The 26,424-nt window shown below is 39.1% G+C and overlaps 1 protein-coding gene across 1 annotated transcript; it reads right to left on the minus strand.

The window, feature by feature from the left end:
- Positions 1-735: 735 nt before the first annotated feature.
- Positions 736-25,994, minus strand: LOC123357747 (kinesin-like protein KIF20B). The gene is made up of 15 exons (XM_045000761.1): positions 25,839-25,994; positions 24,985-25,071; positions 24,749-24,868; positions 24,389-24,527; positions 14,941-15,125; positions 13,162-13,216; positions 12,091-12,285; positions 10,342-10,453; positions 9,696-9,767; positions 9,458-9,604; positions 7,979-8,135; positions 6,730-7,005; positions 5,777-5,916; positions 4,091-4,241; positions 736-1,038 (listed from the first exon to the last, which is right to left on the minus strand). Exons 1-15 carry the CDS (start codon positions 25,992-25,994, stop codon positions 736-738), a joined length of 2,295 nt encoding a protein of 764 aa, XP_044856696.1.
- Positions 25,995-26,424: the final 430 nt, after the last annotated feature.

Below are 26,424 nucleotides of genomic sequence, written 5' to 3' on the forward strand. Positions count from 1 at the left end.
TTAGCTTCTTACTTGAGGGAAGGAGAGAAAAGCCTCTAGGCTGCCTCATTGCCTCCTTTCCTTGATTCTTGTTTGGGTCAACATATTACTAATCAACATATTCCCATCTGCAATCCCCACTGAGGTGATGCTACACCTGTTATTTGAGCCCCCCTAGCTTCTGGGGAGGCACCTACATGATACTTTACAGTCAGAGTCCAAGCAGGCTACGGGAGCAGGGAGATTTCAAAGCTGCAGACACTGAACAGCTATGTAGATATATGCCATACAGGAGTTGAATGCCTACTTAATGCAGTGTCCGGCAGCAAAGATGTTTATGAGAAACACTAGATCCCAAAATGAATTTCAGTTTTACCATTATCAGCTTTACATACTATATATGGATTTTTACATTTCTATACACTGACCTAATGAAACACCTTGCACAGAAGTGGGTACAGCATCCACATACTGTATGACAGAATAGATCATAGACCACATTGACACTTCAGTTTTCAAAAGAGCTTAAGCAGGAAAAAGCTAAGGTTTAACGAGGTTAAGAGCAAGCCTGGCAGAAAAACAGCAGTTAAACATGCCAGTTGTAGGTAAAGTCCACGCTAACAAATATCTTGACTACATCAGAATTAGCAAATGTATTTGCAGACATAGCAAAGGGGAAGCAAGACATCTAAAAAGCAGTTTTTATTTTAAGAATTTAGAGGCAACACACAAGAAAATGAAAACAAACAGTTACTTTCATTTAGCATTTAATTTTGCTGACTTTCTTCTCCTCAGATGATAAAGTTTACGAATTGCGAATTTTTGCTTTTGTTCTGACATTGGATTCAGATTTTTTCGGAAGGCTCCCTGTTCGGCTGTGGTAGAAATGGTATCTTTCTTTGTAGGTGGCTCTTCCTCTTGGGTAGGCTTACTTTCAAAACAGTGTTTTCTTCCTACATCCAACCCATGCTTCACACTTTCACTAGACTGAGTGCCTTCTATTGTCCCATCGCTGTTCTCCTTTGGCATTTGTCTTTTAATGGTAGTTACAGTGTTGTCCTATGTTTAAATAAAATTAGTTACCACCTGCCATTATATAAAACAAGCAGCCAACATGTTTCAAGCAATAAATAATCTCAATTTAATATGAAAACAAAAAATGAAATAAACAGCCATATAACTTTTCTATAAGGATTTTTGTTGGGAAAAAAAAGTCAGCTATAGGTTACCTTCGCTGTAGGTAATAAAGAAGCATACAATGCTTTGGAATACAGAACACAGCACAAAGGGGAAGAAAAGAAAAAGCACCAATACAGATAATACGTATGAATCAGAGGGATTATGTATTCCATCAACAGTGCAGTAATGTGTCAAAAGCTACAGAAACTTAATTCCTTCAAAAAGCATTTGGGTGACTTTTACAAACTTTTTTACACTTTGTCATCTTCTTAAGTGAAAGTCCTTAGTAACCGTCTTAACCCTTCCTCCAATCAACAGTACTCGATGTACTTTCCAATTAGGTTAGAAGTGCCCATGATAAATATTAAGCCCAAAGGAAATGCTTTAATTTCTGCTATGTACTATAATTTTGACCAAATACTAAGACCAGGCTGGCCAGAGAGCAGATATGTTGCCCTGGCATTTTTAAATAAGACATGTGGTTATAGCACTTCATCTTCACCCTATCATGTCATTAAATAAGACTGGTGGACAGAGTTAAGGTTTTTTTTGTAGTTCTATACCTGTATATCTGTCAGGTGTGAAAGCATGGTATGGACAGTTTGCTTTGGGGAAATTAATTGGAGAATGAGGAGATGACAGGAGCCATATCTTGTGTAACCCTAAAACATTTTGGAGTATAGGTATAACCCTCAAATGTGGTCGCACTACTGAAAATCTAAAGGGCAGGAATAAGATGAGTCAGTGTTAATTTGCATCCCCTAATGTACTCTATGGAATAAATCAGAGTGAGGAACTTGTAGAAAGAGTGGATGCATTTAGATAATATAGCTACAAACATAAGATCATTTTAACATGCAAATGGTATTTCTCCAGATTGTTTCAGACTAGTTGACACTTAGTGTGTGCATCAAAGTCCAGTAAGTCATTACCACCAATGTATTTATAGTCCCATACCATCCCAAAGGCTTTCAGTGCTTACCACCATTGTACATTGCTACTAAGTCAGTCAACCATTTCAAAGGCAGGGAAGAAAAGAATGGTCCTGGCTACCCATTCCGCACCACCAACCTCATTCGGTATCTGGGTGGAGGGATGATGATCAGGACACCTCTGGAATACCTGCTTTGTCTCCAAACGTCTTCTCCTGCTTCCTCTACCTCCATGCCCCCACTGAAACTTGGCTCTCGGTGCAACAATGACTCTTACTGCTCCTTCTCTCCCACACCGTAATCAAAAAGAATGATGGAGACGGTGCTGGGGACTGCTGCTTTCCCTCCATCTCCAACTCATTTCTTGCTATGTGCTTTCTCCTCTGAATTGCTCACCAAAGTCTCCTTTATATAATCTATTGCTCCTCCTCCTCCCCCCCAACTATGCCTCTTCATTCCACTCTCCTATTTAGTCTGACTTTGATGTCAAACTCTAGCTTCCTGCCCATCACTTCTTTCCATCTTCAACTCTAGAATCATTCTCTCAAATAAAATGGCCACTCCGCAGATCTATCCCTCGGCCATCTTGGCTAATAGCCATTGATGGACCTAACCTCCATGAATTTATGTAATTCTTTTTTGAAGCCAGTTATACTTTTGGCCTTCCCCTGGCAACAAGTTACACAAGTTGAATGTATGTTGTGTAAAGAAGTACTTCCTTTTGTTTTAAACTTATCACTTTCATTGGTTTGTGTGTTATGTGAAGGGGTAAATAACTTCACTACTCACTTTCTCCAATCACTGTTTGTGATTTTGTAGTCCTCTATCATATCCCCTCTTTCTAAACTGAACAGTCCCAATCTTTTTAATCTCTCCTCATATGAAAGCTCTTCCATACCCCTAACCATTTTTGTTACCCTTTTCTGTACATTTTCTATTTCAAATAGATCTTTTTTAGAATTGGACAACCAGAACTGCACTCAGTAGTCAAAGTGTGGGCATACTATGGATTTATATAGTGGCATTAGGATATTTACCATTGTATCTATCCCTTTTCTAATGGCTCCTAAAATTGTCAGCTTTTTTGACTGCTGCTGCACATTGTGGATAATTCTTTGAGAACATCTGTTCAGTGACTCCAAGATCTCTTTCTTGAGTGGTAACAGCTAATTTAGACCCCATCATTTTGTATGTGTAGTTAGGATTGTTTTCCCAAGTGCATTACTTTGCATTTCTCAACATTGAATTTCATCTGCCATTTTGTTGCTCAATCACCCAGTTTTGTGAGAACCCTTTGTAAGTCGAAAGCAGACTGCGAAGAGTTAACCATCTTGAGTAAAAAAAAATTTATTGTCTGCAAACATTGCCACCTCACTGTTTTCCCCTCTTTCTCCAGACCTTTTATGAATATGTTGAATAGCACTGGTCCCACTACAGATGCTTGGGGGGATACCACTATTTACCTCTCTCCATTGTGAGAGCTAATAATTTATTCCTTCACCATTTCCCATCTTTTAACCAGTTATTACAACTCTTTTTTGAAAAGATATTTAGGCTCCTATAAACATATTCAGTGTGAGTAGCCTAAAGTCACTGAAATTAAACAAAAAGTTAAATTCATATTAGATTCTACTATAAGCTATAAACGCATCCATCTTTTTAGCACACAAAGCCCAAATTTTAGAACCTGAACTACTTACTTTTCGTCTTATAGTGCACATCTCTAAATTTTCATCCCTTGAAAAATCCCTAAAATAGATCTTGTTGAGAGTTCTTTTATGACAAGCTAAAAGGTACCAACTTCTAATTTAACAAGAAATAAGGTCTACGCTACTTGGAACAAGAATTCTTGAAGTCACCACTACTACATCCATTCCTTGGCATCTGGAGTCAGTTTACATTAATACCCAACCATGAGAAGTAAGTACTCATCCGTTAACAGTAGGTTAGGTCCTAGTACAAACCCATATTCTTCAATATGTAGGGGGAAAAAAAATTACCAGCATTCCAGCTCTTTCATTACAATGGGAATCCTTTATCTCCTGTTCTTCATCCAGGTTTTTGGCACATTCATTTACTAAATCCTTGTAGATTTCCAAGCGTTGTTCAGAAGCTTCTTCTAGCAATTCTCGTTCATAAGAAAGGCATTGCCTGTATTTAAAGAGTTCTAATGCTAGAAATTACTTTTTTTATTATTATTATAAAACAAAGAATGTTAATGGGTCTCTGACACTACACTTTGACTGTCAGAACCTGGGTATTCTCCCATGCTTGTTAATTTTAACCCAGTTCACAAAATGAAGTTACAGCTGCTCTTTCTAACAAACTTCACAAGTGTATATTAATCTTGCGGTCAGAAACAGTCCAGTAACTACAAATTACGAAAAATTATATAGATCAAGGATTTCACAAGGTTTTCTGAATCGTGCATATTACTAGAGGTAAACTGTACACTAAAATTTGTGTATATTTTTCATCAGCCATTCAAGCAGCTTTTGAGCCTCACATACCACAATTACTTATAGCATGGTAGTGCGCTCTGTATGCCCTCCTCTTGCATGGAGCATATCTGCAGTTGATACAGGGATTGGAATTTACAGATGTCCAAAGTCTATCCCAAATCATGTCAAAGTTTTATTACTTAGTTCAAGACATCTAGAATTGAAACATTTTATTGTTCTGAAAAGCATTTATATTGGACCATCAACTAGAGTAGATTTGCAACTGGTTTTCTTCCTGTAATTTTAGCAGACAGTGCAACAGGCAGCTATATAGCTAGAACTTTATGTCTAAAGCCACTGAAAACATATTCATCTTCCTCCCAATTAGATGACATTCGTTTTTTGCCTTGGTAGCGTGAAAGATCTTAGGACTTCAGAATTATCATTTGTCTTTCGTTGTTCTCACCTTTCAGTGGTTTAAAATTAGTCAATACAGGACACTGGGTTTTTTATTTTTGTTTAATGTAAAGTTTAGATACAATACATGTTGCTTTCACAGCAAGTGATTAATGTCAACTTGGGTATGGGGTTTGAACTAGCTTTGGCAAGTAAAAGGACTTCAGAGTAAGAAAGCTGAGGGGAAAGATTAGAGCAGTCAAAAAGAATTTGTAGTTCTTTTTCCTTTTACAAAGCATCTTAACCAATGTAATTTCTAAGGGAGGTGGGGGGGAAGGAGAACTCAATTTTATTTGAGCAAATCCAGCCATTTGGTATAGTGAAAAAGCAAACAAATTGACATCATGAAACAGAAAGCTGTTTAGCTTTAGCCTTTTTATTTATTATTAAATGAAGCCTTGTATATACAGGAAAGTTTGCTATAAGCAGAGGTGTGAATATGAACAGATACACATTGGGCTATGCCTGTATAAGCCCTTATTCTAATTAGAAGAGTAACTTCTTCAGTTTGACATGTTTTCTGAGAAGGGGTTTAAGCTAAACCAAAGAGAATCACTTATATTGGACACTGGAATAAGAGTGTCCGCACAGGGTGGAGGTGTAGGAAGGGGCAGCTATGTTAAACTTCCCCAACACTAAATATTTGGCTTTTATTTTATTATTTCATTTTTACTTGCAACTGTAAAAGATACAAATATTTACCACCTACAGGCTAAAATTAAAAGACTGAGTTACACAACAGTGTAAACTATGTACAACTAGAAGAAACCTAAGCAACTGTTAACTTACCTGAAATCTGTTTCCTGTTGAGCCAAATACTGAGTAAGTTCTTGTGCGACTTCTTCACGAATTTTTAATTCCAGGAGTAACTTATCTTTTCTCTCATTGATCAACTTGCTTTTCAAGTCTTCTATTATATTTAGTAGTCTCTACAATGATCACAAATAATCTTTTAATGCTTTTATAAAAGGAAAGTTTTCAGAAATATTATTTCTTAATCACTGCTCCAAGAACTCTAGATTTTAACCTTGTTTTGAACAGATAGATTAAATGTTCGTAAATTACTGTACCAGTGCAAACCATCAATATTGTATACATACGTACACAGAACAAGCATGTTCAAGAATCCAAAGAACATTATAAAGTATTATCTCACCTTTTTAGAAAAATTTTCTAAGAAAGATTGGAATGATTTATCTATCTACCCATCCTCCTGTTTTCCGATAATGGTAGCAGAATTGGACACAATGGTTGCTCACATTTCAAAAAGAAATCTGAACCAAATGTCTCATATTTGAAGAACCTTTTATTTTAAACAGTATATTTTTAAAATAGACATTGTTTCTCAAGGAGCATTAGTTGGAGAATATATCACAGCACAATACAATCCAAAGCAAGAGTGGTTTCCAAATATAGTATTGTCCCAGATTAAACTGATGAGCATGCTGAAGCATAGAAAAAAGTTTGCTTCCAGAGATCTTGCATGCATAGAATATAGGCATAAAGGATTTTTTAATATTACTGAAGTCCACAGCTTGCCCATGCTGTAAAATACAGTATACTGAGAAGAGGTCTATTTACACTGACTTTCAGTAACGGGTGCAACCAAACTTAAAAAGCCATTTTTACCCAGTTTTCCACAACAGGCAGCATGCTTCAGTCCCCCACAAATACATTATACTAAGGATACCACCTACCCATCAAAAGTTATATTGTATTGACTGAGCATTCCAGGTACATACCAGATAATCTTCTTTTCCAATAATTACTTTATTTTCCTCCTCCTCATTTGGCATCTCTTTTGCCATATCATGCTCCTCATGTGTCTCATTGTTATCCACAGTTAAATCATCGTCATCTTCTATCACATCTTCCAGGCTCCTGTCCCAAAGTACAGTGGCTCTTTTTCTTGCTACCTGGATTTTAGTGTCCACATTATTTATGAGAGAGACTTCTCTTGCAGACTTCTGGACAAATGGATGATCTTGGGGAGCATTAGAAGCGTCTAGAACACAAATCTGTTGAGGGAAAGAGGTTGTCAATTGTTTGTTAGACACTAGTTAAGAGAATACTAAGCACTTATGGAGGTAGCCTGCAGCCATGGATATCAGTTAGCTTGCAGCTAGGGGCTGTACTTCATTTTGTTGGCAATGCGCACTTGCAGTTACCACACCTGAAATTTTCTGCCACACTACAAAACAGGAATCATTTTGAATTGCAGAGAAGAGCAGGAATCATGCAGAAACTGCACTGTTTTGAGACCCAGGGTTCTCCTGGAATGAAGCACTGGAGACTGGCTAGAGGGACAAAACCACCTCAGGAGTGGGGTTGCTAATTCCTTTGGCATAGAAGAACTGCTGCTATGTTATTTTGGCAAGAACAGTGGGAGACTCTCTCAGGAGCCAAAGGCAGCTTGTCCCTTTTGCAGAGTCAGACTGCAGTTAGTGCTGGAGAGTAAGTAACTCCCCCCAGAGATTGGAGGAATTGAAGGGGGAGGAAAAAACCTGATGTACTTCTCACCCTGTTCTCTTATTGATTATAAGTTATTTGATCTCAGCAGGCATGTGGTGAGATGTTTGCATTCAAAATATGAATGTTTAAAATGTCTGTATCAGGTCAGAAATAGGACAAGCCACGTGTGTGGAAGTTGGAATTTCATGGGATTATGGTTCTCTAGCTGGCAGAGCCCAAGAGAGCATTATAATCACAACAGCTTTTTGTAAAGACTCATTTTTTTATATGTTTCCTTCCCAAAACTATGAAGAATTTCAACCAGAAAAGATTCTAGAACATTAAATTTGATCACGAGGAGACAAATTTAGAGACAAAATTCAAAAAAAAAAAAATCACTGAAGTATAATATGCAAGGAATTTTAGAGACTTGCTTTAAGTGCAAGTATAAATTGTATAGATATGGAACTACTAAATTAGCTCCATAATGTAACTTTGAAGATTTTAAAAAATAAAGCTACAAAGTTATAGTGCACTTACTTTTTGGGCAATTGCAGAGAACTTTAGCACATTGAGGGTTTCATCATATGCACACTGGCTGATGTTTACTATCATATATACCTTCCCTTTTCCACTGAAAAAGCCTTGAAGGAAGTGAGTTAGTTTACTTTCCCGAAATGGTATATGCAGCTGCAGCCTAAAAATAATACCAAAGTTAGATACATTCCAGTTCAGTAGGAAAAAAAGCCTCAGTCATAACGTTTCAATCTGCAATTCCTGGATTCTTTAACCCTATAAAAACAGAGCACGTTAGGTCTTAGAAATGTAAGCATTAAAAATATGTTAGAATGATAGTAAGCTATCACACTTCTAAAGATTCTACCTCATACAGGTATTTTAGTACCTCTCACATTACTGTAAAATTGGAGAAAGATACTTGGTTTCCTGCATGTACTTGACAGCACTTTGTATTTAGCCAGTTTCACTATTTCTCTTGCGTAGTCTGGTTGTGTGGATCTCCCATACAGTAATGGGGGTGAGCATGCAGAGAAAGAAGAGTTGTTGAATCACAAGAGTGCAGGATTTTTAATTGATGGTGTCTCCCTAATTTAATGTCACCCTGTGCAGAGCCAACACGAGGCCTATGCACCACTTACTCCCTAATATGAGGGCGTATGAGGAACTTAAGTGGTACGTGGGCTTTATGCTAGTCCTTTAGAGGAAGACAAATGGATTGAGGTAAAGCTATTGCGACATGGTATGGTGTCCAGAGATATCTATTCATTATAGCCACAGTTGTCCAAGGGCAGCTACTCTCTGCACTGTCCTAAGGTTGAAGATTCCTTTCCATACTTAAGTATCAGAGGGGTAGCTGTGTTAGTCTGGATCTATAAAAGCAGCAAAGAATCCAGTGGCACCTTATAGACTAACATCTTGCATCCGAAGAAGTGGGTATTCACCCACGAAAGCTCATGCTGCAAAACGTCTGTTAGTCTATAAGGTGCCACAGGTTTCTTTGCTGCCTTTCCATACTTAGAATTTGACCTGCTGTTAGATGCAGTCCTTCCCCCCAATCCACCTTCTCTGCTGAGAACCTCTGGTGCTTCACCAGCCTGGCCTGTACCTTAATGCTGGTCCTGACTTCCAATAACCAAGCACCAGCAGACAAGTGTACAGATCAGGAAGAGCGCAGGAGTTTCCTGCCACAAAGCTTGGTTTACAAATAAAGCAGTCACTAGTCATGGAAGACTAAGCAAATTTTTTTCAAATTCCTACAAATTTTGAATAATCAGAATGAATAGCAAAATGTCTGAAAAGTGTATTAACTGCTACATTTTCAAAAAACTACTCCTTAGTGTGTTTAATCAGACTTCCCAGAAATTTTGCACATTTGGGCTGAAGAGTGGAAAATTTATCAAACTGCTTTTTCTACTGTAACTACAGTTAACCTTTGTGCTACATGTTGTAGAAAAATAAATTTTTGTGGCTTTATAGAACAGCTAAAGGTATAGCACCTACTTTGACCGTTGACTGTTCTTGAGTGCATTGATGCATTTGCCTAGAATCAGTAGAGAGGTGTTAATATTTCCACTCTCTTTCAATCTATCACCTTCATTGCGCGTCTTGGTACATCTCTCTGAGCCAGCAAGATCACAGAGTGCCAATCTGAAAATACAGATTAATAGTTATTTTGCTTTTCAGGCATTTTGAAGTCAGCAAAATTAGTGTTAGCTTTGAAATAAACACAATCACTTACTCACTGACTCGTGTTACATTTGGTGGTTCGGAATCTTCAATCTTTAACATTTTAACAGTGAATATGCTGTGACTAAAAGATAGATACAAATTAAACAAAAAACCAAAAACACTGGTCTAATTTCAACACGACTTAAAATCAAAACATTTTAGTCTCTATAATGCCTGTGTGGGGAGCATTTCATGATTGAAGATAAGGTAAATTTTCATGTTACAGCATAACACCCTGAGTGTGTGTATGAGCATATACACTTGAGACCTAAATGCAGTCTTTTTTTAATTGCTTAAACAGGCAAAGTAGCAGACTACCCCATACCCAACATTCTATTTATTATTAGAAGCCCGAGGACTTTTCAAACCCCAAATGAGACTGGAATATAAAGGCAAACAAACTTAACAGCTAAATGCCTTACCTTCAAGGAAGGCATTTCAGCAAAAGGTATTCAATTCTTATGTAGGTCAATCTTATTGCAAGATTTGAGCAAAAATTGCAGTTTTTGTTCACCATTAAAGTAGGTCAAATCCAGAAGCTAAAAGGTCTGGACTCTTCCATCAACACAAGCTCCGCAGAGATTTTAAAAATTGGTCAGTGTGGTTTGTGTGTTCTACTACCCTATATTGAACAATATCAATAACAGTTCTCTCACCTTCTACTGGAGTAAGTATTCAGTTTTGTGCAAGCAATACTCTGGTGCTTCAATCCGAGCTTCAGAAGTTTAAAAGCTTCTTTTGAATCAGAAACCTGAATCCACTGCAGATCTTGAAAGGAAATACCAAGATTTCATATTTCATGGTCCACGCATTATTTAATACGTATATCTTGATTAGCACTAGAATAATACTTTCATTTAGACTGTGTTTCTGCTTTAGCATGCCCTCTTGTGAAAATGGCAATCACACTTGACAACTCTCTGCAATCAATTGAATCAATCTTACTGAAAAGAGTCATGGATCAGTATTTTGAGTCTACAAAATAATGAAACCCATATTGATAAACGCAACAATGCTTGTACCTGAAATCACAAGAGAACTTCAAGCAATATTAAGATTGTAACTTCTGTTAACTAAAAACATGGAAAAAATACAATAAAATTACCCAGCGATAGCTCTCAAAGTAATACTGGACTGTGACAAAAATCGAAAGTTAGATCAAATTTTGGTTTTTTTGCCTTGTATTCTTGAGTTGATGTTGTCCTCAGTGTAATGGTATGTACTAAGACATGGCTGTAAGACTTTCTTTCTGATCCTGTATAAAATGTATGTTTAGAATCTCTGTAGATAGGAAGTAGCTAAGTGGCATGTACACCAGTTTAAACTAATTTTTTAGGGTAGGTCTACACGGCAATTAGGCACCTGCAGCTTGCACAGGCCAGCTGACTTGGGCTTGGAGGGCTTGGGCTAAGAGGCTGTTTAACTGCAGCGTAGATGTTTGGACAGACCCTCCTACCTCGCAGGGACCTAGAGCCCAGGTCCCAGACCGAGCCCAAAACATCTACACTGCAGTTAAACAGCCCCTTAGCCTGAGTCAGTTGACATGGACTATCCATGGGTTTTTAACTGCAGAATAGATGTACTGTTAGGGGCTGAAGCTATACTTTGCATAGGGGGTGAAAAAAAAAGCTAACACCACCATCATGTCCAACACCCACAAATAAACCCTTATTGGGCCTTCTAAACTGGACCTGGTTAGGTCTATTTGCCTGCATGAGGTGTCACACACACAAAAAAAACTTATGCTGGGGTGGAAGCAGGCAAGTCAGCCCTTGTAGAATTTCCATGAATAATTCAACCTAGTTGTGATCAGTGTAGCTTGAGAGATTTGAAGACATAGGCTTCCCTCAAGAAGGGAGCAATTATAATTGTGCGGCTGAGCTTTCACCAGACAGAGAGATATTACATGGTATGAGACTCTTCCTATACTTATCAAAAAGCAGAACTCTCTCTGGAATTCTTTTGTTCAAAACAAAAAACCAAAAAAAACAAAAAAAAAAAAAGAGAGATACTATGTAAAACCAAACTGCTTTCTTCAGTTTTGTTTCTAACATTCATGGTATTAGGAAAAAATATAGACTTGGGGAAAAGAATTTTCTACAGAGAAAATTAGGATACAGGACCCTAGGAAGTGCACTCTGGAAATTAGGGGAACGTTGTGGAAGACCTCCTAATAAAGTGCATGCACATATGTACACATACACAAGCACTTTACATTTGGGGGGAGTGAAAACTTGGAAACATTGCCATTTTCAGAATGGATTACTCACGCTTGATACACAAGGTAAAGACATTCCTTATCCTACTACAAAGTTAATTCACATTCTTCAATGCTGGCACCAGGATGAATACACCTGATTCAAACAAGTTATCATAACCAGCATAATAAGTGGTATGTCAGTTACCTTTTACATAAGAGCAGCCTTTGATGTCTTGAGCAAGACGTAGCACCCTTCTTTTCTTGTCATTTGACACTGGGAGTAGTAAGTCATAAATGCACTCATTGTAAATCTCACAAAAGGAAACCCAAACAGAAAATTTCATGTAGCTTGCCATGCTCGTGTTAGGCTGTTCAGGTTCTTTTAGGAGTTCTTCCAAGTCTGCCAAAACATTTATTCAGTTACAAAAATGCCCTGCTTAAATGAAGCCTTTAAAGCAATATGATAATTAACTTTTAGCTCAAGTTATATCTCAGCACAGAATTGACTAATTAGATATTACAAAATATGAACTTGGATTCAGATCAGACTACTTTACAACAGTAAGAAGCTATTGTGATCAATAAGCAAATAACATTTTTTGGTCAACTGTGAATCTCTACCTACCTACACTACATTTATCATGACAATCACTGAAGCTCACCTGCTCTTATTCAGTGGCAATAATTGGTTTAATACCAAGTTTTAAACAAGTTTTATTATATACTTGAACTCTCTCAAAGACTAACATCTTCAGAACATACTTGTTAATTCAATTTAGATAATGCTTTCCACTACTTTTAAATATTCCCTTTTAAAAAAACATTGAGAATATTATTTGATATATCTATGGGGCTTATTTTGGATTCCGCCCCCGATAGAATAAATTTAATTATAACTAAGTGCTCATAAGAGTTGCTATGATGACAGCACTAGAAATACCACCATTACCAGCAGGACAAGTTCCCCCCTACCACATCCTACTCTGCAGTCTGCCTTAATTCAGACCTAGATGAGTACTGCAGTCTTCCTACCAACTTTATCTTTGGCCTCTCTGACAAGTCTAACAATTGGAGCAGTTTGTGTCATGAGACCCATCCACAAGAAACTATATACAGACCAATTTGTTTCACACAGCCCATCTGCTGTCAAATGACAAACACTTTCAACTACCAGAAACCTGAGCTCAAAGTGAATCACTGATCTAGAGAATGGCCCTCAGCCTCTTAAATAAAAGAAGGGGGCGGGGGAATTAAATGGTTTTAATATAGAACATACCTTCAGATGATTCTGAAGTTTTGCTGTGATTGTTTATGCTGTTTTGAGAGTCTACCTATAAAACAAGGACAAAAGAAGGAACAAAGATTGATTTTAAAATATTTTGTCCTTATTATGTCATGGTCAATAAAATAATATTAGGTATTCAAAACCATCACTACTGCTCCACTAAAGGCCAATCAATTTTAGCAATGATACGCCATTAAAAGTTTACTGGCCACATGAAGTTTCCAGTGGCTGTTAATGTCACAAGACTAGAGAACAGCATCTCCAAATTTCTAAGGAGCGGCATGTCAAACTAACAAGCTTGGAACAGCAACAAAAAACTAGAATGCTCACTTGAAGAGCTTAGCTAAATGATTGTATCACAACATATCCTGTTAAGAGACCATGCTAAAGTCTGTTTCAAGCTGAAATTAAAAAAATTAGATTCCAAAGACTATGGGGTACCATTTTTTGCTAAACTTATACTTGTAAATCAAAGGAAGAGGAATTCCTACTGCTAATACTTAAGTTTATATATACTTCCAATATCCAGTTTTGTAATGGTAACACATATTGTATGGCTGCAAGTAGCAGAAACTGAATTCATCTGCCAAGAACTATAAATGCAAGTACAGTGTACCTTCAAAAGAAAACATGGATTAAAAGTGAGGTTCTTTATATGCCCATGATAAGCTGAGATCCCATCAACTGATTCATGCAACAGCCACAAAAGCCAAGTGGTTATATTACTAAAACTTCAAAGAGGATTTTTAAACACACACACACACACGCAAAATCCTGGCCACACTGACATAAACGGCAGTTTTTCCGCTGACTTCAGTGGGGCCACGATTGCAACCACCAAGCATGGGTTACATGCCATCTCTCCCCAGTCTATTCTATTTTCTCTCCTTCACCAACCTGTCTGGTACTTTCCTCTAACTGCTCCCCCACAGATTCAAAAATGTAAGCAAAAACATACATGTACTTTTCTGACGTCTTTAAAATTTGTTAGGTGCTGACTGAAATATAAGAATCCATATGTTGGAACTTTCTTTTAATTTAAGATTTTTGCCTGTAATCTCCTAATCAATGTTTTAGTTTAAAACATCTTTGATTATTTTCTGTGCTCTCTTTATACAAGTTTGTAATCACATTTAAGAGATTTTACTGGAAAGCTTTGCTTTTAACTCAGGTTAAAGATCACACAATAAATGTGCTCCATCTCACCAAAAAGTACCACCACTAAAATATCCAGAGGACAGCCTGGCATTTTCAATCTGCCTTTATAAAGAAAGGGCAACCCTCTCCAGGTAGTCCCAACTTCCCATCTCCTCATCTCCTGTTCATTTTTATTTGTGATGTTCCATGCACTTTAGAATTTTGTTTCTATATCATGATAGATGCCATTTACATTTCAAGTCACTCAGTTATTTGATGTTTATGTTAACAGAAGACTAGGCCACTCTGGAACGTCAGCATTCCAGATAACTTTTTTCTTACCACAACCCAGGAATACAGTGCTGCTTCACTATACTCCAGGGCAGAACAGCAGCAACGGTAGGAATAATTAGGTGAAGCTCCATCAGAAAACCCATTTCAATCCACTCCTTATACTAAATCCCATCTTCCTTTTCATTTCTACAAGTTTCCATATCCAAACATTTAGCCACATCCATGTTTGACTGCTGCCTCACCTTATTGTCGTGAAAAGAAGATCAACCTTACAAACTCAGTAAGTGTGTATACACATATGCTCTGTGCACGCGCGCCATACAAAAACTTCTGCCGTACCTCTTTCATTAGACGAAGTATTGAATTTTTCACAGCAATTTCTTCTCTCACTTGTTCTTTAGTCAGCCTTATATAATCTTTACATCGAAGGGGTTTGAAATCCATATCTGGATACAGTTGGCCATGAATGCTTTTAAACAACATATCCATAGTTCTTGGCAGAATACCAATGTCAGCTTCTGTCCCTGTAATCAAAATACAAGAGCTATATCAAGGCACTGTATGCTTGGCAAGCAAGACATTGGTGAAAAAGTTAGAACTCATCTTTCCCTTCAGGTGGTAAAAAGGAAGTAAGGGTCACTCCCCCCTCACATGCCATCATAGTTACAAGGCAAGCTGCACCTTAAATACCTTTGTAGTCCCTCAAGTGCACCCTTCAGGCAACAGGCTTCACTTCTCTCAAGCATAGACACCCACAGTTCAATCTGGGTTGGACTGACTATCTGGGTTGCTGCCCCCCTTGTTTCCAACTGTGTTAACCCAACAGGTCCAATTGTATTTGGCACCTGCAAGAAATTTCTGTCCAGTAGACTCTGACCAGTGACTGATTAAAGCAACTCAAAACAGCGTCATGGATGTTTATCCATCCAAAGAGAAATGGGTTAAGACAACAAAAGCTATTACACATCTGGTCTTACCTACACTTTATCCTTTCCTTGCAAGTTTATGAAGGTTCCACTTACCCTGGATTCTCTCCCTCCTACCTGAAACCCCATCCTTTGCCTCAGGCAGAGACAGACTGCCCTCCTGCATTCTCTGCCTCTGTCTCTCACTAGCAGCATCTAAGCTCCAACTGCAGCTGGCAACTCCCCTCCCTCAGAATTAACTGTTTATGGTCCTTTTGATCTCTAGGCTCTGGCACTGATAATACAACTGTGTAATTTTTTGTTGGTGCCTGAAAGGAATCTCTTCCCACTTGGTTGCCCACCCATTATTCCTTAGTAATTGTTTACCCTGAGAGATCTTCTATTTTTTGTTCTTGCTTGCTCTTCCTAACCATGCCTTTTAATTCACTGTTTAGTCAGACAGAATCAAGCAGGTAAACCAAATTGTATAGCAATACAGATATTTCCCTTGTTCTCCCCATATGCCCTTTGGCATGAGCATTCAGTGATTAGAGGGGGTGGTCATGTAAGCCAATTAGCAGACGTAGACCAAAAGTGAGAAATTATATTGATAATACTTGAAGGGGGAAAATAAGACCATGGCATTAACTATCAAACTCAGAAGAACAGCTCAGGTCACAGTACCTTTTATTTTCTTACTTGACCAAGGAGGGAGGTTTACCCACTACAACCTCTCTCCAAGTACACTTGGTAAGTGTAACATGTAAAAGATGGAGTGTCCTGCCTCCAGACAGGAAGATACATAACTTAAACAAGTGATCTCATTTATCTCTCTGGCGGCAATTTGCCTAAGTCTCAAAACCGTAACACTGTGTGACAGTGTGATTAACAGAGAGTCTTTGCTCAGGAGAGTGACTAGAGCAGAAGGCAAGAATACATGTGTGCGGGCAAAGCAATCTGGAAGACATTTTACTCCACTTACCTGCACTATGGTTTCACACCCCTTCTCTTTCACAAGCACCTTGCATTCATGACCAGTGACTAAAAGGCACTTTGTAGTGTGTGAAAGTAGAATGAATTATATTGTAAAAATAAGAATGGATTAAAGAAATGTTGTATGTACCTTTAAGCAGAAATAAGAAATGTTGAAATACAGGTGCCAGGAAAAGAAACATTAGGCATAAACAATGGTGCTAATGGCAAAACATTAACAGAAGATGGGTAATAGTTAGTAAGGAAATAAGATATGCATGCCTAGCCCAGGTAAACTTATCTGATTCTGCTTCCTTTGTTATCTTGTTAAGTTCTCACCCTTTTATCTGTATAAATAAGATAGTTTGTGTCTTGCATGGTGCTCACATTATCTGGGTGTCATTAGCAGAGCGCTGTGCTAATAAAACAGAGTGGTCTGACTGTCTCTCACAGTGCCTTACTAGTGACCAGCAGCAAGCCCTTCCAGGCGCTGTAGTCACTCAGCACAACAGCATGTGGAGCCCCACACACCCAGCTAGATTCCATGAATGCTCCCAGAGCCACTCATGAATCACACAGCGAAAGGCACTAAAGCCAAATCCCTCCAGCTCCCAGCACTGTACCTCAGGAATATACCATCTTGCATTGCTCAAGATGGGCAGTGCAGATTTAGTTGGTTCACCACTTCAGCAATGAAAAGTGGATATGCACCAGCCTTTGCAAAACCTGACAGATTTGCCACACACTTCATACAAACTCACTGGTAAAGATAAACAATTAAACCAATGTATTTACTATAAAAGAGATTTTAAGTGATAGGCAAAAAGCCAGAGTTAGTTACCAAAAGAAATAAAAAGATAAGCACGCAGTCTAAACTCTCAACTCTGTTAGACTGGGAAACATCTAGATTAAGCAGTTTCTCCCCCTACTGGATATTGCAGTCCTTAATATACAGATTTATTCCTTAAACCTGGGCCAATCTCCTCTGTTGGAGCCTTGTTTTTTCAGTGTCTATGGGCTAGTTTCACTGGCAATGCTAAACATGGCTTGAGTGGTTGTGGTGCTCTGAAGAAAAAAAAAAACCCACCTCCACAAGGGGCGTAGCTGGTGCACTGTCTACACTGCCAATTTACAGTACTGAAACTTGCTGCGCTCAGGGGGGTGTTTTTTCACACCCCTGAGTGAGAAAGTTACAGCGCTGTAAATTGCCAGCGTAGACAAGCCCTTAGTTGTTTGCAGCATAGGTAGGGGCAGGAGAAGGGCCCAGTATGTGTCTGTCTGTTTTTTGTGCTTGGAAAAACACAAGTCCAGGCATGTCTGGGGGCACTGCTGAGTCTCCAGGCAAGGTTGAGCAACTCCCCTGGTGTGGCCTCATGCAGGTGATTCATTGAATTGTAGCTTCCTTGCTGGACAATTGTTGTGAATGGGTTGTTTGAAACCCCACCCAGGTGTTGGTTACTTTCCTTCCTGTTGCCTCTGGGGAGCGAATATCTGGCTGATTCCTCAACTTACAACATGTTTTAGGGACAACCATACAACACAATTCTCATAACTTCATGTGTATTAATATACATATATGGAGAGAGAAATTACCTTCAGCAGATCATAACCTTGCCCCGGATACCTTACGAGGCCTGCTTTACATGCAAGATTACGATTATATAAAAAATGAGGAATATGGGGGTTACAAGATGCTCCCCCAAGGTATAGTATATCACACTGTCCATTTTAAATACACCTTTTTTTAAAAAGCATAAAGTGCAGCATTACCCTAGAAACTGTCTCTCTGGTGCTGGCAGCTGAACTAAATATAAAGAAGTAGTGTTGATACCAAGAGGCTATGTTGGGGCTACTGCTCATTGGGATATTGTAAGGGAATGGTTACCTATAGGGATATCTTAACTTGAAATCTAGCCAGTTTAAAAGAATTTCAAGGTCATATCTGCCCCCATTCTCCACCCAACCTCCAGCATTGTGTTTTTACTTTTTTTTTTTTTTAAAAGATATAATTGTCCCCCTGTTGCTGTTGGAAAGACCCTCACAAAACACCAATAGAAGCTGGCTAACTCCATTGAGGGAAGCCATTAAGCTGACTATGCAGAAAGTACTATCAAATGCACTATGTATACAGTTCAAAATGAAAAAGGCTTTTCTCCAGTTCTTCTGTTATTTGTAATACTAGGGAGTAAAGTTAAAAAAAAAGTGATTTAAATAAATTAAATTTGGTGTACTTTTCATATTGTCTGCCACTTTACTATTTTGAATTGAGAGCTTTGCTATATTTCGCAGCTTTTCGGAAACATCACAATAAATAAGATAACACTCTACAGAAGTTAACACTGCTACACTTTTTGCAACTTTCAGGTAATCTATTTGAGATCAGAAATCCTGAAATCAATTGTTACATATTTGAGCAAGAGCAATTCCTGAGATTAATGACCATCTGGAAGAGTTGCCAGTGCTCATTAACCATAACCTGTCACCTATCACCTATTCTTCAGGAAATAATCTGTAAAAAGATTACTACTGCTAATAAAGCAATTGGTTAATTGTTTCAATAAAAAAAATCAATTTCACATAGCAGAAGATGATAATTAACACCTAATACAGCAGCCACAGCTGTTTTGTTAATTATGATCTATGCTGAATTCACAAGACTAGGTATGTTCTATTTTCCTTCCTTTTACAGGAAAGTTTCTGGAACTAAAGAAAGAATGACATCTGCTGGTCTGCAATGATTATGACTGTTAACAGTACAAAAATATTGCACTATTGGAGCAGCATAGATTGATTTAAATTGAGGTAATTTAAATCAAGTGGAAAGTGTCAATTTAAATAATCAATTGTAATCAGCTTTTCCATTTGTACTTCAGGTATTTTCTAAAAAAAGAAGTGCACTCTTATTGGTGCACATGTTGATTCACAAGTAAATTGCGCCTTTACATGAGATTTGGTACTTCTTTTTGCTACCTAGGCTGGTAAACTATATACACATTTATTAAGAATTTGAAAATATTAGGCTTTATAATTACTTAATTGTACATTTTAATATGTTAGAAAATAGTGAATGATATATTGCTTATTTACCTAATACACCTCTACCTTGATATAACACGACCCGATATAACACAAATTCAGATATAATGTGGTAAAGCAGTGCTCCAGGGGGGACGGGGCTGCATGCTCCGGTGGATCAAAGCAAGTTTGGTTTCACCTATAACACAGTAAGATTTTTTGGCCCCCAAGGACAGCGTTATATCAAGGTAGAGGTGTAAATAATGTTTTACTCATTTGTGTCAAGCCACATTAATTAAATTCTATTTGCCATTCTAATCAAACAAAACAGCATATAAATTTTTATTAAACAAAACCTGAAATGTTTTACATACAAACTTCTCTTATCGAGACATGTTCCACAATATGACTAAATGATGTATTGAAGATTTATCAGTAGAGAGATTAACTGTAGTTAGTGAATTAAACTAAGCGTCAGGTCAGCCTGGGAAATTTTTCAAATTTCAACTCCCCATCAATATCTCAACTTTGAATGAATTAGTCCAAATAATGAACATATTCCCTGTGCCTGCAGAAGAGGCTACTGTTTTCAAAAGCTGGATTAGCAATTAAAATGCTGGTTTCAGGAGTTTAGCTAGGACTTCCTTCAATTCAGTGGTGTGACTTGCAAGCATGTACTGCTTGAATGGTTCACCTCCAGTCCTGAAATTTGTTATGGTTGGATGACCGACGGGTGATTATTAGATACCCATGTCATAGCAACAGCATCTTCTTCAGCAGTTAGGCTTCTGCCCCAGTATACTGGGTTGAGACTATTAGCAAGAAAATGAGGTAGAGCAAGTGCTTGATACATCTGCTTCTTTACTGCCTGCAATTTCCTTTCTTCAGTGTCTCCTTTAGTTCCTTCCAAATTTTGACTGCATCGGTGATATAGCAGTCGTCTTTCTGCAGTTTGCCCAAAGCTAAGGAAATATACTGAAACCCATCTTCCACAATTCTCTTTAGTCTGATGTTGACTGATTGTCATGATTTTCTTCACAAATTGATGGAACTAAGTAGTAGTCAGAATAAGCCAGTTCTTAATATGCAGCTCAAAACAGTCAGCCACTGAATTCCATCATACAGTCTAGGGAAAAATTAGTTTTGATTCTCCTTCTCTGGTCAGAGAAGCTGAAGCAAAGTGATTGTTATGGAAGTATTGTGCAGTTTCAACATTTTCCTTTATTCCCAAGTAGTACTGAAGTCTTTGGCAAAGAAAACCACCCCATCAAATAAGCACTGCACTCATATAATACATTTCAGATTCCCTTCATGGTCTTTTCCTAGATTTGTCTCCTGGATTTTTTTCCTCATCTTTCTTACATTTGCAGCATTATCTGCAACCAAGCTACACACTTGATTTTCTGTTTTTGTTATAGCTTTTACTGCTACTTCTAAGTATTCTGCTATATGGGCATTTCCTGATGTATTAATCATTTCTGTAAGATGGACAACCCATCTTGTCGTCACACAATCACATATTATTGGATCATTGTGTACATTGCTATACCCATCAAGACTCAGATTAACTAAAAATTCCATCAATGTTTTCTGCACACTGTTCAGATTTCCTTCTCATACACTGTATCCAGCAACCTTTTAGAGATGTCTGGTTTTCTGGGTGGAGTGTAGCCTGGTCGTAGTGACTGAACCATGTCAATGAAATAGTTGTATACAAGAAATTCTCCCTTTCATCTTGTTCAAGACATGAATTAAGCAATCTTTTCATCTATGGAATATTGCTGGAATTTGCTGGTCTTGATTATGAACTCATCCATGGTTTTACTTGAAGAAATTATTTTGGTTAAAGATAAATAAATACAGGTAGTTACTGTCTCGTATTTTTAGTTGCAGCACTACTGGTGGTACCAGTAGATGACTCTGAAGTTGTAGTCATTACAGATAATGGATGTTCATAACCCCTTCTGAATAAACTGAAACCTGAAACAAAAATGATCAAGAAAAAAAAGTTACTCTCACTCACTGAGTACTACAAGGCACTGAGTTATTGTTTTATTAAGATTGTAAGTGAAAGATTCCTCCTCAAAGCTGTTTCTATCACAATTTATTTTAAACCCAATTTTATAGCAAAATAAGGATTATCTAAATCAGGGGTCTCAAACATGCGGCCCGCGGGCCGGAGCTCTTCCCTGCGGCCCGCGGAGCTCTTCCCTGCGGCCCGCGGAGCTCCCCAGGGCCGCCCAGAGGGGGGGGAAAAGGGGGCAATTTGCCCCGGGCCCCGGGCTCCGCAGGGGCCCCCAAGAGAAAAGCGGAGGCTCCCGCCTCCGCCCCTCTCCTGGAGCCTCGGCGCATAGAGCGCCGAGTCTCCGTCCGAGCGCCTGAGCCCCGCCCCGATCCGAGCCGCATGGGGAGGGGGCGGGGCTGGGAGCTCTGGGCTGAGCGCTGCGCTCGGCGTGGAGCTCACAGCCCCGCCCCCTCACCACGCGGCTCTGAGCGGGACGAGCTCAGGCCTCGCCGGAGACGCGCTCGGGTAAGGGGGGGGGGGGGGAAGCGGGAGCCGCCGGGGCCGGGCCGGGGCCTGGGTGGGAAGCGGGACCCGCCGGGGCCGGGCCGTGGGGGGGGGGAAGGGAAGCGAGACCCGCCGGGGCCGGCCCTGGGGGGGGGGGACGGGACGCCAGCCCGCCGGGCCGGGGGCCGGGCCGGGGGAGGGAAGCGAGACCCGCCGTGGCCGGGCCGGGCCGGGCTGGGGGAGGGAAGCGAGACCCGCCGGGGCCGGGCCGGGCCGGGGGGGGGGGGAGGGAAGCGAGACCCGCCGGGCCGGGGGTGGGGAAGGGAAGCGAGACCCGCCGGGGCCGGGCCGGGGGGTGGGGAAGGGAAGCGGGACCGGCCGGGGCCGGGGTGGGGAAAAGAGGGACCCGCCGCCGCCGAAGCGCAGCCCGGTCTTTGGCGGTGGGGGGCCCCTTCTGTTCCGGGACCCGCCGCCTAAGTGCCCCGCCGCCAAGCCACCAAACAGCTGTTGGTGGCGCTTAGCACTTTCCAGGAGGGAGGGGGGAGGAGCGGGGAGCCGCGCGCTTAGGGGAGGAGGTGGAGAAGAGACAGGGCAGGGGCGGGGCCTCATGGAAGGGGTGGATTGGGGGTGGGGCCAGGGGCAGCAAGGGGGCGTGTCAGTGATGCGGCCCTCGGGCCAATGCACTAGTCCTCATGCGACCCTCGGGGTCATTTGAGTTTGAGACCCCTGGTCTACATTGTCATCTTCAGTCATTGCCTTCTGAGGAGCATTTTCATAATGTTGTTTCATTCTGACAATCATGCTTTGTATCTCTTTGCTGCACTATTTACATTTGGCACACGTTCCTTTTTTAACCCAGTGGTACAGGAATTTCTTGAGAATAATCTGAAAACGGTCTTTTTTTTTTTTTTTTTTTTTTTTTTTTTACGAACGGCAGCCATGGCGGTTTTTCCTCCTCTAGTCCCTGGGTGCTGAAATCAACACTATAGGCTGCACTCTGAAGAACCTTGTCCCTTCTTCCCACAATAAACTGCTGTGACACTAGTGTTGCTCCTTTCCGGTGGCACACACTGTTTCATTCTCCCTTGTTACATTACTCCCTGCACCACCCCATCCCCAGGGAAAAAAAACAAAACAAAAACCAAAACAATCCATGACTTCAGCTGGCATAACCCACTTTAGCACTGCAGCATTTTATTTCTTTAGAAACTGAGGCAGGCATTTGAGAAATTAATGGATTTCTGTTTGTTTGTATCCGTCTGAGAGTACATGCAAAGAGACAGAGCAAGGACATTTCTTGAAGTGCCCAGAACCATGGTCTGGTATGGCAGATCAATGTTTTACCATGAGCTGGAGAGTAAGTTTCCATGTTGGGTTGGAATCATAAATATTCAGATTCAAATGAGCCAATCAGAGCTCAGGTAAGGAGATACTATAAAATAGGAGTAAGACCACCCAGGTGGGCTCAGTGGATGATCCTTATGAGATAGATGATGGTGTCTCTTGGAGTCAGAGGCCAGGTCCCAATGCTTGTGATCACTTTACCAGTCTCTTGCACCTGAGACCTCACAGGATCAAGTCACTGATACAGAACGTGCCTACTGCAGGGGTGCTGAACCAAACTGCAAACCATGTCTGACGGAAATCACTTCAAGCCGGAGTGCAGCAGCACCTCCAAACAACCCTAGTTCCAGCACCTATGCCCTATTGAGCCAGATTTACAAAAATTCACCTCAAAAGTTAGAATTGAGGGGGGAGGAGGGAGGGAAAGAGGGAGAAAAGAGAAAAATCTTTTTTATATAGAAAAGCAGCCTTTAATTCAAAACTTTTTGATAGTCTCATGGATTCAGCATATTTTTTTTTATTTAAAATGTATTAAGAGATAATAAATTTGGGCCTTTACATATTTTGTATTAAATTCAGATTTTTAAATAGGTTTCTTTTAGAAAGAAAAAGCTTAATCATTTAAGTGCAAACAAATTTCAGAAAACATCTGTTTTCTGCCCATTATGATCAATTGCTTCTACTCTATTTGAAGCCAACGTTCACTTTCAGCAGATTGATAGTTGCTACTTGACCTTATGAGGAGGTACACCACTCACAGTTTAACTTGTGTATAGTCTGTTTATATTTTGAATTATATACACATGTGCTTCTCCATTACAAAGAGGTGTTTTTGTTGGTATTACCAGTTTTTAGTTGTTTTATTGTATGTTCAGGGAGAGTTGCAAATTCCAAATAAATGTGTAATGGGATACAGGCCAAAAATTAAATAAAATAAATAAAACACACCACACCTCTGGCACTTGAATAATATTTGACTAATTCAGAAGCCTGCACACACAGATTTTTGTAATTTCATGGTTCAAGAAAATGTTAATAGTACCTTGGAAAGTGTAGGTTTTTCCAGCATTTGTCACACCATAAGTGAAAATAAGACGATTGTGTCCCTCCAAGAAGTCTTGTACTGGTTGTTTCACAGTACCGTCAAAGAACTCTTCCTGAGTTGTTTCAGGTCCAAATACCTAAGGCATTAGCAATAGGAATTTTTCATTTTTTTTAAAAGGACCATTTAGGGGGTGGGGAAGAAAGAGCAGTTTACATCTAGGCACTTTTCATCAGTTAAATGTATATAAAATGTTCCCAGTTTTAAAAGAATTTAAAAAAAAAAACCACTCGTTTAGGGCAAGAGTCAACAAGTTTCCACATTATAAAATGAAGTTTGTCTCAAGTATCATGTGCTTACTCGTGAAAAAGTGAATTTCTGCACCATCTGCCCTACATTTTTTTCACTCAGCTGACAGATCATTGAATTCTTAGGGCCTTTCAATATAATGCTAGTTGAGTCTTGAATAGAAACACAGTCCTGTAAAAGGAAAAAAATTGGATTTTTAAGCTCAGGAGAAAAATTGTACATTTTGCATCTTAGCTAAAAATTTTTTGTAAAAAAGAACATTGAGTCTTATGTAGAAAGAGCCACACCTGAGATTCATTTTCTTTTTCACTTGCTGTGAAAGGCCTAATACGAAGGCAAACTTGTATATGTTCCTTGGAATCCAAACTGTTCCTCTTAAAATAAAAATAAAAAAAATTACCTTCAATTAATAGCATTGCTACTTAGTCTGAATGTCTAGTTTGACAATTAGCATGGTAAGATATTAAATATTAGTTATTTCAGGTCACTTCCCCCCACCGTAATTCATTCATTTATTGCTGCAAGTACTTGGTCCTTCTAGAAATTCGCCTTAATCTTATAAAATAATTAAAATGACTTCTTGCGATATACAAAAATATTCTATGCAGTTTAGGCCAAGCAGTAATTGAAAATAAGAGCCACCTGCATACCCCATATTATCCTTTGTATCTAGTAATTAATTTCTGCATTACTAGGGCAGGACAGGAGGAAACTATAGATTTTACCAACATTTCCTGCAAGTTATTGTTTATAATCATCACTTTTTGTGTTGGTATCAAAGTACCCAGCCAAAAAGATTAACTTCAAAATAAGATGAAAACAAGTAGGCCAGTCAATATACGTGAAACAAATAATGTCTCTGAATTTCTCTGCCTCTGATGTCAGAATTTAGCCTCTTATAATTAGAGAATCTTTTTTTGATTAATACAAAACAAACTAGACAATGACAGGACTATCAAGGCACAAATACAGGAATTCATTACTATAGCATCTAATTTAAAATGTTTCCCTTTTATTTATACAGAAGTATGGATATGTTTGTTGCTTTATCATTAAAAGCAACCAGGATATATAAATGCTTTCACAATTTAAGTAATTTCATTTTTTAAATTAACAAAGTAGACTGTTTAACATTTCTCACCTGGCTTATATCCAAGTTTGAAGAAACCAGGGAAAATTCATCTGAGAGGTCTGCTTTAAGGTCCTCAACATTTACTGGCCACTTTCTTGGAGATAGCTCAATACTAGCAATATAGGATGGTCTTATCATTGTTGCTTTATCCAAAACTGGTTCCATTCTGCAAAAATAAAGCCAACTATTTAAATAGCATGGCAAGACTGAAGACATGAGAAGCCATCATAATACAAGTTTATATTTCAATATGTATTTTATTTATTTTCAAACCTTACACATAAATACAGTTTCCAACAACAGGCTGGGGCAAAAGGGGAAAAAACATCCCAAGAACTGCACACACACTTTCAGATGTTAGCTAAAGAGGAGCTCCAGCCTGGAAGGATGAAGGGAGAGCATTCAAAAGAATACAGACTATTGACAACAATGCTACCACCCATCATCAAGTATAATTAGGAAGGCCAAAAAAGCATTTGAAAAGCAACTAGCAAAAGACACAGAAACTAACATCAAAAAGGCAGCAAAATCCTTATCTTCTCTAACTTAATCAAACTTATATAAAAATGACAAGCAGCTTATATGGAGCAACAAA

This window comes from Mauremys mutica, unplaced genomic scaffold, assembly GCF_020497125.1.
Source record: "Mauremys mutica isolate MM-2020 ecotype Southern unplaced genomic scaffold, ASM2049712v1 001029F_np12_subseq_101164:150833_obj, whole genome shotgun sequence".
Classification (NCBI taxonomy): domain Eukaryota; kingdom Metazoa; phylum Chordata; order Testudines; family Geoemydidae; genus Mauremys; species Mauremys mutica.

Coding starts and splice junctions, on each gene's coding strand:
- LOC123357747 (XM_045000761.1), bottom strand. CDS start 25,994: ATGGAACCAGTTTTGGATAAAGCAACAATGATAAGACCATCCTATATT. Junction 12,286..13,161: donor AACTTCAGAATCATCTGAAG/GTATGTTCTATA, acceptor ATGTTTTGGCAG/ACTTGGAAGAACTCCTAAAA. Junction 10,454..12,090: donor AGGCTGCTCTTATGTAAAAG/GTAACTGACATA, acceptor TTTCCTTTCAAG/ATCTGCAGTGGATTCAGGTT.